The sequence below is a fragment of the Sus scrofa genome, chromosome 14 (assembly GCF_000003025.6).
Source record: "Sus scrofa isolate TJ Tabasco breed Duroc chromosome 14, Sscrofa11.1, whole genome shotgun sequence".
Lineage (NCBI taxonomy): Eukaryota > Metazoa > Chordata > Mammalia > Artiodactyla > Suidae > Sus > Sus scrofa.
In genome coordinates this window covers 9,399,601-9,412,616 of record NC_010456.5, presented here as the reverse complement: position 1 = coordinate 9,412,616, position 13,016 = coordinate 9,399,601, and the positions used below count along the sequence as shown (strand labels likewise).

The following is a 13,016-nucleotide window of genomic DNA, read 5'->3' as shown; positions in this document are numbered from 1 at the left end:
TAGGATGGACTTGTAATCCAGTCTACTGTGTCCTTACAAAACGGGGCAATGAGGCACAGAGCATATGGGCACAGAGTGCATGTCATGTGAAGAGCCAAAGAGAAGACAGCCACCTACAAAGTGGGGAATGTCAAAGAATTGCCAGCGACACACAGAAGCCAGGAGAAAGGCAGAGAACTGTCTCTTCTTCACGTGCCCCAGAGGGAAGCAACACTCCTGACACCTTGGTTTCAGACTCCTGGACTCTGGAACCATGAGACAGCAAATTTCTATTTTTTGTTTTTTCTTTTCAGGGCCACACCTGCAGCATATGGAGGTTCCCAGGCTAGGAGTGGAATCAGACCTGTAGCTGCTGGCCTGTGCCACAGCCACAGCGATGCCAGATCTGAGTCACATCTGTGACCTACAGCACAGCTCACGGCAACACCGGATCCTTAACTCACTGAGCAAGGCCAGGGATTGAACCCACATCCTCATGGATATTAGCTGGGTTCATTACTGCTGAGCCACAATGGGAACTCCAATAGATCCCTATTGTTTTAAGACACCTGTTTGTGGTGCTCTGTTCCAGCAGCTCTAGAAAACGAATACAACAGAGAAGACAAATATTCGGAATACAAGCATCACAACAAGGAAGCGGGATAGCACATTTGCAGAGCAGCTCATTCGAGCAGATTTATATTACAGGGAATGTCAATATAAATGAAAAAATAGTGTCCGCTTAAATCTTCAGCCACCTTTACCTCTCAGAATACGATCAGTTTAAATTTTTTTTTTTTTTTTTGCTTTTTTAGGGCCACATTTGCGTCATATGTAAGTTCCCAGGCTAGGGGTCTAATGGAGCTGGCCTACGCCAGAGCCACAGCAACTCAGGATCTGAGCCATGTCTGCAACACCACAGCTCACGGCAAAGCTGGATCCTTAACCTACTAAGTGAGGCCAGGGATCGAACCTGCATCCCCATGAATACTAGTCGGGTTCGTCAACCACTGAGCCACAACAGGAAGTCCAGTTTAAACTTTTGAAGGTTAAAACAAATTTTTTTTTGACCTATGACAAAATGCACTGACATTCCCAAAGCATCAGATGAGTCAGGGAACATCAGGGCAGAAGTTCATTTTTCTAGCAGAGTTCTGCCTCAATAGAAAGCCCTGAAAAACTGCAGCAAACAGCTCCTCTGTTCCCATCACTCAGGCAATGATTAAAGAGCTGCCTTAAAACTGGCCACTTGTATCAGGTAGGTAATGATGGGTCCCCCAACTGATCACAATAGTTCAAGGTGATCCATGAGTTTACCTTTTTCTTATGTTCAGAAATGTACAAAATCATACATATTAAAAGTATAAACTAGTATTTTTTTTAAAGTTCCTGAAATTTATTTGTTTATATGTCCTTCCTTTCCTTTTTTAAAATTTCATTTAATTAATTCAGCAATTAATTTTGGCCACACCTACAGCATGTGGAAATTCCAGGGTCAGGGATCCAACCTGCGCCACAGCACCGAACCTGAGCCACAGCAGTGACAATTCTGGATCCTTAACCTGCTGAGCCACCAGGGAATTTCATCCTTATTTCCCCCCTCCATTTTTAATTAGAAGATGGTCACATTAGAAAAAATTTCATATAAACCTATAAGCATCACAGACATTGCATATATGAATCAGAGTTTAGGGGCATCCTGAAAAAAATGAATACTTGGAAAGACACATCAAAGTTAACACCAGAGAGTTTATAGGAAAAAACACACACTGAAATCATTATAGTATTAAAAAAAAAGTATTGCACTTTGGGTCCTGGTTTTACATTAAATTCCACTGCAGCATTGGAAATGATTACTGAAACCTAACAGGGGCAAAATGGAACTTCTCTCTGGTGTTGAGTCTTTCCCAGCTGCTGAGAATATTAAGACAAAGGAAGGCAGAGAGATTGAAGAGAACAGAGAAGAAAGGAGATGATTGGAACAGCAGTCACAGAGCCTGGGGGAGCCCACCCATGCAGAAAACCAATCACACATTCTGTTCCAAGTAGGTAGAAGGAGGCAGGAAATCAACCAACATTGATAAAGGCTCAGCTATATATGACAGGCGGTGTAGGATGTTCCTCAGAGACAGGGCGTCTCTCGTAAGCTCCACATCACTCCACTGAGTTATGTATTTTCCTTACTTTTTTCAAATATGAACTAGGGCCCAGAGAGGTTAAGCATCTTGCCCAAGAGCACACAGTAGCCATTGGGAAGCCCGAACTGGGTCATGGGAGCGACTGATTCTGAAGCCCTTGGCCTTCCTGGGACATCATGTACAAATGGAAATAAGAGTCAGCCCATCTAAGTTCTGCTCGCCCTTCCCATCCAGTTCCTTTGCCTCCCACTCACTCTGCATGCTACTCAACAGGGCTGTACTTGTTTATTATATTCAAGAAGAGGACTCCAAAATGATGTAGCCAAAGAAAACATACCTAACAATGAAAAATCCTGCCTCTATTAATTACACTTAACTGAACTGTACCCATTGAAAGCATTACCTCTATGTTAAATGGTGCTACACCCCAACCCTAAGCAATGGATCCCCATGCAGTGAGCACTCCTTTCATGTTTTTCCAAAGTAACAGAGAGGACACTGAGTTGAACTAATTTAATTGTAGGGCCGGGGCCAGCGTGTAGTCCCTACAACCAGTGGTCCCCCAAGTCAGGCTGGGGTTCCTTGAATCTAGTTCCAAATAGAGCAACATCAAGTCTGGGGTCCAGACCTATGCCATCTACCTCCCAGGGGAGAGAGGACGACGGGGAAGGAGAGGGAATTCACAGCTGGTGAATCACCAGAGGTGTATCAGGTTGACCTTCCAGTGACTCTACCAGACAGTGGCCTAGCCCTGGCTGGGTGGCTTCAGGTCTCCAAGGAAGTGTGAGGTTGAGAACAAGCTTTTCATGAATTTCATTTGCCCACTCATCAAGAGGGGAACATCAAGAAGCAAATCTGCTAGCTGCACAATGCCATTGGAGGAGGCAGGAGAGACACATACAACCTGGTGGCGCCGTGGGGTTCCCATGACGCAGCCCACCTTCTCATAGTTGGAGTAGCCCCCCATGACAGCTGGGTCCACGATGCCACTGAGCAGCATGGAGAGGGGGTGCACGGAGAGGGAGCGGTCCCAGGCGTGCTGCTGGACACAGTTGCTGATCTTCTCATTGGTGAGCTCCATGGTTTCAATGGCATTCTCCAGAGGACTGATTTCCTCCTGTGACAGAGAGCATGGCAGAGGAGGGACACTGTGAGCTCCACGGCTAAGACTAGAAAAAGCCCAGTGTTCCCCTCTAAAGGCATACAATTCCCACCAAGCCACAGAAGAATGTCTGTCAAGGTTATGTTTATTAATAAGGATAGCACACTTACTTGAAATGATGTTGGTAAGCTGCAAAATTAGCTATTTGAAATCTTAGAGACTGTATAAGGATGATTTAAAAATTGGAGCTATGGAGTTCCTACTGTGGCACAGTGGAAACGAATCCGACTAGGAACCATGAGGTTGTGGGTTCGATCCCTGGCCTTGCTCAGTGGGTTAAGGATCTGGTGTTGCCATGAGCTGTGGTGTTAGGTCACAGTCGCGGCTCAGATCTGGCGTTGCTGCGACTGTGGTGTAGGCCAGCAGTTACAGCTCCGATTGGACCCCTAGCCTGGGAGCCTCCACATGCCGCAGGTGTGGCCCCAAAAAGACAAAAGACAAAATAAAAATAAAAATAAAAATAAAAATAAATTGGAGCTATGAGGAGTGCCCTGGTGGCCTAGTGGTTAAGGATCTGGCGTTGTTACTGCTGTGGCTTGGGTTTGATCCCAGGCCTGGGAACTTCCACATGCCACAGGCACAGCCAAAGGGGGAAAAAAAATTGGAGCTATGATAATGATTATTTCTTGGGACAGAGCATCTATAGAAATTTTGAGAAGACAAAACTGGAGCTGTAATAATTATTGCTTCTTAGGCAAATCTTCCTCAGAAGTGTTTTGAGAAGATCAGTGACAACAGAGAAGCAATATGTCTAATCCAAGAAACTTTTGCACAACTAAAAATGTCCACTGGTAAGAGGTTTAATGCTCCTTCCATGCAAAAAGGTAAGTGATTTTGGAAGCCATACATTCAAACCATACATAAAATGACCTTAGTATGTGTTCCATGGTTTACAGAAATCAGAAATAAAGCATGGGAGTTCTGTTGTGGCTCAGTGGAAACGAATCTGACTAGTTCCCATGAGGATGAAGGTTTGATTCCTGGCCCTGCTCAGTGAGTTAAGGATCCGGCGTTGCTGTTACCTGTGGTATAAGCCAGTGGCTATAGCTCTAATTACAGCCTTAGCCCAGGAACCTCCATATGCCACATGGTGTGGCCCTAAAATGCAAGAAAGCAAGCAAGAAAGGAAGGAAGGAAGGATTTATTAGATCATTCAAGCTGAATTTTGGATGAGAATGAAATAAGATGCAATATGGATTCATAGAGAGCTCCTCCTGTGGAAATGTCTTCCAAAGCAGAATGGAGAAAAATCATCTCCTTCATTTTACCCATTATCAGCCAGCATGACCTCCTACACACTTGATTCCAAAAGCCTCTGTCCAAAATCATATTCATACTTGAAAAAAAAAATTTAGCACTAGAGGTACAGAACACATCAAACTTCAGATTTGTTTAAGTCATTCTTCTTAAATGCTTATTTTATGCGTGTATCATGCTGTGCACCACTGTGTCACAAGGGTGATTAACACATAATTTATGAAAATGAATATAGAACTGCCATATGATCCAACAAACCCATTCCTGGGCATTTACCTGGACAAAACTACAATTCAAAAAGATACCTGCACCCCTATGTTCACAGCACCACTACTCACCGTAGCCAAGACATGGAAACAACCTAAATGTCCACTGACACATAAATGGCTTAAGAAGATGCGGTATACATATTACACACACATACACAATGGAATACTACTCAGCCATAAAAAGAAATAAAACCATTTGCAACAACATGGATGCAACTAGAGATGATCATACTAAGTGAAGTCAAAAAAAGAAAGACAAATGCCATATGCTATCACTTCTGTGTGGAATCTAAAATGTGGCGCAAATGAACGTATCGCAGAACAGAAGCAGACTCATAAACACAGAGAACAGACTTGTGGTTGCCAAGGGGGAGTGGGCAGGAGTGGGATGGACTGGGAGTTTGGGGTTAGTAGATACAAATTATCACATTTAGAATGGATAAGCAATGAGGTCCTACTGCAGAGCACAGGGAACTATATCCAGTCTCTTGGGATAGACCCTGATGGAAGATAACACAAGAAAGGGAATGTATGTGTATGTATATATATGGCTGCATCAATTTGCTGTACAGCAGAAATTGGCACAACACTGTAAATCAACTATGTTTGAATTAAAAGAATATGTAAAAAAAAGTAATTCATGGCTGGGAGAAGCTTATGGTTCAATGAGGTCAGAGTGGGAGTGAGGAAGTCTTAAGACATGTAAGCATAGAAAGTAACTTTATTTATTTATTTATTTATTTATTTATTTATTTATTTATTGTCTTTTCTAGGGCCACTCCCACAGCATATGGAGGTTCCCAGGCTAGGGGTCAAATTGGAGCTGTAGCCAATGGCATACGCCAGAGCCACAGCAATGCAGGATCCGAGCCGTGTCTGCCACCTACACCACAGCTCACGGCAACGCCGGATCGTTAACCCACTGAGCAAGGGCAGGGACCGAACCCGCAACCTCATGGTTCCTAGTCGGATTCGTTAACCACTGAGCCATGACGGGAACTCCAGAAGGTAACTTTAGAAATAAGTCCACGTTGTGACAGGGCACAGAGAAAGAACATCTAACCTAGCTTGGGAGCTTCAGAGATGGCTTTTTAGAGAAGCCGGTACCTAAAGTGAATCTCAACAGGAGTTAGTAGGTTGAGAAGGGCAAAAGGGCATTTTGAGCAGAAAACAATATAGCATCTTGGAGGGTTGAAATTCCACGAAATGAGCAATTTAGTTCCCATAGATTCCACAGATGAGGTGGAAAAGCTTAGTCACAAAGACCCTGTGTGCATATGTTACAGAGCATGGGCTTTCTAGTCTAGGCACTGGGGAGTCACAGCAAGGTTTTAAGCCTGAGAATGATACAGCCAGGTTTTCAGCATGGAATTCATAGTCTGAGGCAGTAAGGAAAATGGCCTTGAGAAGCCAAGACAGGGAGAACAATAAGGAGACTTTTTCAATGGCAACAACCAGAGATGAAGGAGGGGCTAGGGCTGGGAAAAAACCCAGATGTAATAAACATTAAAAAGGTAAAACACGAGTTCCTGCTGTGGCTCAGTGGGTTAAGAACCTAATATAATTTCCATGAGGATGCAGGTTCGATCCCTGGCCTCAATCAGTGAGTTGCCCAAAGCTGCCATGTAGGCCACAGATGCAGCTTGGATCTGGTGTGGCTGTGGCTGTGGTGTAGGTGAGCAGCTGCAGCTCTGATTTGACCCCTAGCCTGGGAACCTCCATGTGCTGCGGGTGCGGCCATAAAAAGAAAATTTTTTAAAAAAAGGTAAAATGAACAGTTTTGGGGAGTGATGAAAATGGAGATACGGTTAGCTGGAAATAAAAGAAGAGGCAATGTTCTGGGAGAGAAGAATGCGATGATAGGAAACTCAAAGGAGGAATTCCAAAAATGTTTTTGGGTGCTGGCATGGTCCTTACGGAGACAACACTCGTCTGGTCATAAAAGAGCCTTTCACTGTGAGTAACCTTTAGGGGTGGTGGTGTAACATCAGTTTTACAAAGGAGTTCTATTCCACAAGCAGGCCTTTCATTTCTCCTTTAGAAAATGGAGTGGCCAGAGGAGGCTGGTCCACTAAGCTGGGGAGACCCAGAGGGGGCATTTAACAAAGGCTCTCATTATCCTTGGAGACAGAAAGATTTTTCTGAGTCCCAATTTCAAATGACTTACTGTTGAAATCTGTTTGACTTCAAACCACTTGAGAATCCCAGGGAAGCTATAGGCAGTTGTATACGTGGTCCTTTCAATCCACATAGTCTGGCGAAGAGAAAGAAAGTAGGAAATGCTGGTCAGTTCTCAGGCAAAGGAGCCCAACTCCCTGGGTTAGCTGGGATTCCATTTTCAAATGCCTCCTTAGCGAAGGGGCCATGCTTTCTCCCAAATTTTATGGATCTAAATATTTAAAGCGGCAAGGAATTACCTATGGGGACCCTTTCAGCCTCTACATGGGAAATGAGGTCCAGAGAGGTGTGATTTGCTCAAGGTCATGGTGGCAGCAGGCCCAGGAGTACAGCCCAGTTCCTGGATCCCTAATCTAGAGTCTTCCACTGGGGTGACAGCCTGCAGTCCTGGTAACAAGCACGGGACCCTCTATCCCCAGCGCTGCCACTGTTTCTGCCATAGGTGCTGGCTGGGTGGAAGGCCACCCACTTTGGATGTCCATTTCATCTTGGTTTAGGGCCAGAGGGTTGGACTCACAGCAAACTCATTGTCGGGATCCTTCTCTCCTTTCCGGAATGGCCGAGAATACTGGAACTGCTGTACTTCATTGGCTCTGTAGTAGCTGGGGGAAGACACAGCCACAACACTGTAGCTTCTTTCTTACAACAAGCCTTCCAAAAAAACCTGGGGCACGTCTTATGCAGACTCTTATCCACCAAACTATCTTCACCCTGACCTAATCTCCACAATGCACCCTGGAGGCGGGACACAGTTTGACTTCCTACACACCTTAATTTTATTATTGATGCATCTGTCTCATAGGATAGAGATTTAAAAGGCATATGGATTCACGTCCATGTGTGTAATTCCTTTGTATAGTCTTCTAATGATTCTATCAATCCATCTAGCATTTCAGCTTCTCGTAAGTGATAAGGTCTTCAATTACAGGCAAATCACCAGGCAAGGTGAGAGTCAGTTGCTATGGACAAGATACTTCAGAGCAGAAATAAGAACCAGAGGAGCTAAGAGTGAAATTTCCCCATTTCCTTCTCTCTGCTTAAAACCAACCAACCAACCAACCCCAAATCCCTTTGAATGACCAAGCTCTTATCTTATACTGAATAGGAATGGATCGCTGCGATGGTCTAAATGTTTACATCACCCCCCACCCCAAGTTCATATGTTGAAATCCTAGGACCCAAGGTGACAGTGTTAGGAGGTGGATCCTTTGGGAAGTGATTAGTTCATGACGGTGAAGCTCTCATGAATGCGGTTCGTGCCCTTATTAAGAAAGAGACCCCACGAGTTCCCGTCACGGTGCAGCAGAAACGAATCCAACTAGGAACCATGAGGTTGTGTGTTCGATCCCTGGCCTTGCTCAGTGGGTTAAGGATCCAGCGTTGCTGTGAGCTGTGGTGTAGGTCACAGGTGTGGCTCAGATCTGACGTTGCTGTGACCATGGCGTAGGCCGGCAGCTGTAGCTCCAATTAGATCGCTAGCCTGGGGACCTCCATATGCAGTGGGTGCAGCCCTAAAAAGACAAAAAAAAAAAAAAAAAAAAAAAGACCCTGAGGTTCCCATGGTGGCTCAGTGGTAATGAACCTGACTAGTATCCATGAATGTAAGCTAGTGCAACCACTCTAGAGAACAGTATGGAGGTTCCTTAAAATACTAAATATAGAACTACCAGATGATCCAGCAATCCCACTCCTGGGCATCTATCCAGAGATAACCGTAAAAGATACATGCACCCCAATGTTCACTGCAGCACTATTTACAATAGTTAAGACATGGAAGCAACCTAAATGTCTATCAAGAGAGGACTGGATAAAGATGTGGTACATATATACAATGGAATATTAGTCATAAAAAATAATGCCATTTGCAGCAGCACGGATGGACCTAGAGACTGTCATACTAAGTCAAATAAGTCAGAGAAAGACAAATATCATATGAGATCAATAATATGTAGAATCTAACAAAAATGTTACAAAACCCTTACAAAACAGAAACAGGCTCAAAGATATTGAAACCAAATGTATGGTTACCAAACGGGAAATGGAGGCCAGGAAGGATAAATTAGGGGGTTGGGATTGACATGTACATATTACTATATATAAAATACACAGTTAACAAGAACCTACTGTATAGCACAGGGAACCCTACTCAGTAGTATGTAATAACTTACATGGAAAAAGAATCCAAAGAGGAATGGATATATGTATATATATAACTGATTTACTTTGCTGTACACCTGAAACTAACACAACTTTCTAAGTCAACTATACTCCAATAAAATTTAAAACAAAGAACCCCACTTACTTTAAGATCTGCTCTGGAACTGGTTTATCCTTATAGCTGGGTGGCAGGCTCATCACTGGCTTTACGGTGAAACACTGCATATCTGAGGAGCTCGTTAAGGAAGGAGAAAGCTGGGCCACAAAGCTGTCACAGGCAGAAAGCACGGCCTGTTCCTCCTGCTTTAACAACGGAAATGGCACCTACATCGATCATTCCTTTGAACCAAATGCCAGGACAACTATTGAAAATGGGGTTCCCTTAGGAATTACCAAAATGCCTTCTTAAAGTCATAATCTGGGGACATTTTTCAGGTCAGACATATGGTAGATGATCTTGCCACATGAAAACAGACATCAGGAGTTCCCGTCGTGGCTCCGTATAATGAACCCGACTAGTATCCATGAGGATGCAGGTTCAATCCCTGGCCCCGTTCAGTGGATTAAGGATGCGGCATTGCTGTGAGCTGCGGTGTAGGTTGCAGATGCGGCTCAGATCCCGAGTTGCAGCTACAGATACGACTTGACCCCTTGCCTGGGAACTTCCAGATGTCTTTGGTGTGACCCTAAAAAGACAAAGAAAAAAAACATTAATGAAATTTTAGGAAAACAGATGGTTAGAAATTGTCTTTGTTTCTTTTGGGCACACATCATTCTGAAATAATCCAACTCCAGAGCCCAGGCAATAGGAATTTCTTGTATCTTTGGATCCCATCTGTTCACCAAGGGCCAAAGCTGAGCACTGTACTAGGTGTTCTGAATATGTCATCTCCAATAAACACAAATATTACTAGGTAGATGTTATTAATCCTTTTTACAGTGAAGAAAGGTTTGAGAAAGGGTTTGAGAAAGGGTTTCCGAGGGTTTGAGAAAGTCCAGATCACACAACTAGTAGATGATAAAAGTCAGGCTTCAAATGCAGTTCAGGGGTAAAGCCTCCTTCTCTGACTTAACGATCTGATCTTAGACATGACTTTTTTTGTGTTTACCAATAACGCTTCAAAATCTACAGCAGTGAAACTAGAGTTTAAGGCACTGGGTCTAGACCTGACACTGACTCCCGGTATTTCTCAACATGAAGGTTACCATCTACCAGAATCACCTGGAAACTTACTCAAAATACAGAATTAGAATTCACAGCTGTTGTATTCAAATCTCTCCCAGGGTGATTCTTAAGTAGAATAAAATCTGAGACCCACTGGGATATGCCTCATACTGTTATAACTTATAAAATGTTTTCTCATAAATGATTTCCTTTTTATTCAGACCCTCATAGAAATGCCATTAGATAATTGGGAAAAACAGAGTTACCCTCATGCCTTATAGATGAGAAAACCAAAGCCTGGAGAAATTAAGCAACTCGCCAAGGTCAAATGGCTACGCAGATGTGACTGCAGGGCGCTGAATTTTACACTGTCCTGTTCATGAAGACCTCTTTTCATTCCCCCTCCAAGAAGGCACCTCGAGTGTTTTCTGAAATTCCACAGTGGAAACAATGATTTATTTCAGTAAACCTTTCTTTTCCAAGTACCCACTATTATGCTTCTCTTTAAGGCAGGTCTATCTACTAATCTATCCTTATTGCTGTCTATTTGTCTAGAGCTACTGATCAATCTATAGCTATAATAATTAATATGAATTGAACTTTTATTATGTACCAGGCACTGTTCCTAGTATTTTACATATACTCACTCAAGCTTTACAAGAACTACAGAAGAATGATCAACACCCCTACTTTATACATGAGAAAACTGAGTCTCAGAGAAATTAAGTAAGTTGCCCAAAGGGACAAAGTTCATGATAGCACTGGGACTCAAACCCAGGCAACTTGCCCTACCAGCTCTTTCTTACCACCTCTTTTAGAATACTGTTCAATTTTATAATACCTTTATTTTTTTATTTCATTTTATTTTTTATGGCTACACCCATATCATGTGGAAGTTCCCAGGCCAGGGGTTGAATGTGAGCTGCAGCTGCAACCTATACCACGGCCGAGCCAAAGCCAGATCCTTTAACCCATTGCGCTGGGCCGGGTATCCAACCCTCACCTCTGCAGCAACCTGAGCCGATACAGTCAGATTCTTAAGACACTGTGCCACAGCGGACACTCCAACATCTTTATCTTTTGAAAGCATGGATTGTGAGTTCCTGTTGTGACATAGTGGAAACAAATCCAACTAGAAACCATGAGGTTGCAGGTTCAATCTTTGACCTTACTCAGTGGGTTAAGGATCTGGCATTGCCATGAGCTGTGGTGTAGGTTGCAGAAGAGGCTTGGATCTGGTGTTGCTGTGGCTCTAGCATAAGCCAGCAGCTATAGCTCTGATTAGACCCCTAGCCTGGGAACCTCCATATGCCGCAGGAGTGGCCCTGAGAAAAGACAAAAAGATAAAAATTAAGAAAAAATAAAAGCATGGATTGTTTTTTTATTTATTTTTATTATTTTTTTGTCTTTTTGCCATTTCTTGGGCTGCTCCCACGGCATATGGAGGTTCCCAGGCTAGGGGTCCAATCGGAGCTGTAGCCACCGGCCTAGGCCACAGCCACAGCAACTCAGGATCTGAGCCGCGTCTGCAACCTACATCACAGCTCACGGCAACGCTGGATCCTTAACCCACTGAGCAAGGCCAGGGATTGAACCCAAAACCTCATGGTTCCTAGTCAGATTCGTTAACCACTGAGCCACGACGGGAACTCCCATGGATTGTTTTTTTAAATAACACATTATATATGTTACATACAGAGCTAGACACTTTATCCACAATCCAGAACAGGGAGTCTACATTCTGCTCAGGCTCTGCCTGTGGCAATAACACACATCCTTTCATATTTATGATTTGCTTATCATCTCTCTCCATTAGTTACTTTGTTGCCACAAGCTAAGGACATGAGGTCCCAAAGCTTTTCCACTGAATGGGAAACTGAGTCCGGATGGTAAAATGACTCTGAGAACAGAGCACAGCTGCTAGCATGGATGGATGGAACCCTCAGCGGCTCTGGCTGGACTGGGGCTGCTGCAGGTTAGCAAGCCCTGGGACAAGGATACACTGTTTTGGGGATGACTTGATGTCCTCTCCCGGGGGCGTGGTGCTGGTCATCTTCTCGGCGTTGGGGAACTGGGTCAGCAGCCTCAGGCTGAAGTCTTCACGCCGCTCGTACTCCTTCCCCCGGTAGATGAAGATTTTGTTCTACAGGTCAGGACAGCAAGAGGAAGGATTAAATAGGAAGAGGGGAGGGGCACCTGGGGACCCTGGTCCCTCAGAAACTGCCGTCCTCCCCAGGCAAAGTGCCATACACCTCCACGTCCTCACCGAACCCCTACTATGTGCCCCACAGCAGCCATCACATCTGACAAGGCCCATGGTTTATGTGGGGGGTTAAGCCACAGGCATAAAAATGCTTCATGCAGTGCTCCTCATGAGCTACGGAAGCCCAAAACCCCACGTGCTCCCCTCATACTTCCTGCCTCATCTCCCCGACTCACCCCAGCTCCCTCTCTTTCATTCCTAGTCCCTGCCAAGCGCTTGCCTGCTGTTTCCTCTCCTTTTTCCTACCCCTTTTACCTCTTTAACTCCCAGCTTATCTTTCAAATCACAGCTGAAACAGAAATTCCCTGGGAAGTCTTCCCTGACTCTTAAAAAATTCAGGTATAATTGACACATAGCAAAATCTACACTTTTTTAGCGTAAAACTCTTCTGATTTTGACAGACATAACCATGACCACAATCAAGATAAAGAATGGTTTCCGACAAGGG

The 13,016-nt window shown here is 44.1% G+C and overlaps 1 protein-coding gene across 1 annotated transcript in view; it reads right to left on the bottom strand.

The window, feature by feature from the left end:
• DOCK5 (dedicator of cytokinesis 5) overlaps nt 1-13,016 on the bottom strand; it is a 241,436-nt gene that overhangs the window by 26,099 nt on the left and 202,321 nt on the right. The window contains 5 exon segments of the mRNA XM_021073736.1: nt 3,058-3,234; nt 6,973-7,059; nt 7,501-7,585; nt 9,286-9,367; nt 12,307-12,448. Of these exon segments, the coding sequence (XP_020929395.1) occupies nt 3,058-3,234; nt 6,973-7,059; nt 7,501-7,585; nt 9,286-9,367; nt 12,307-12,448 (573 nt within the window).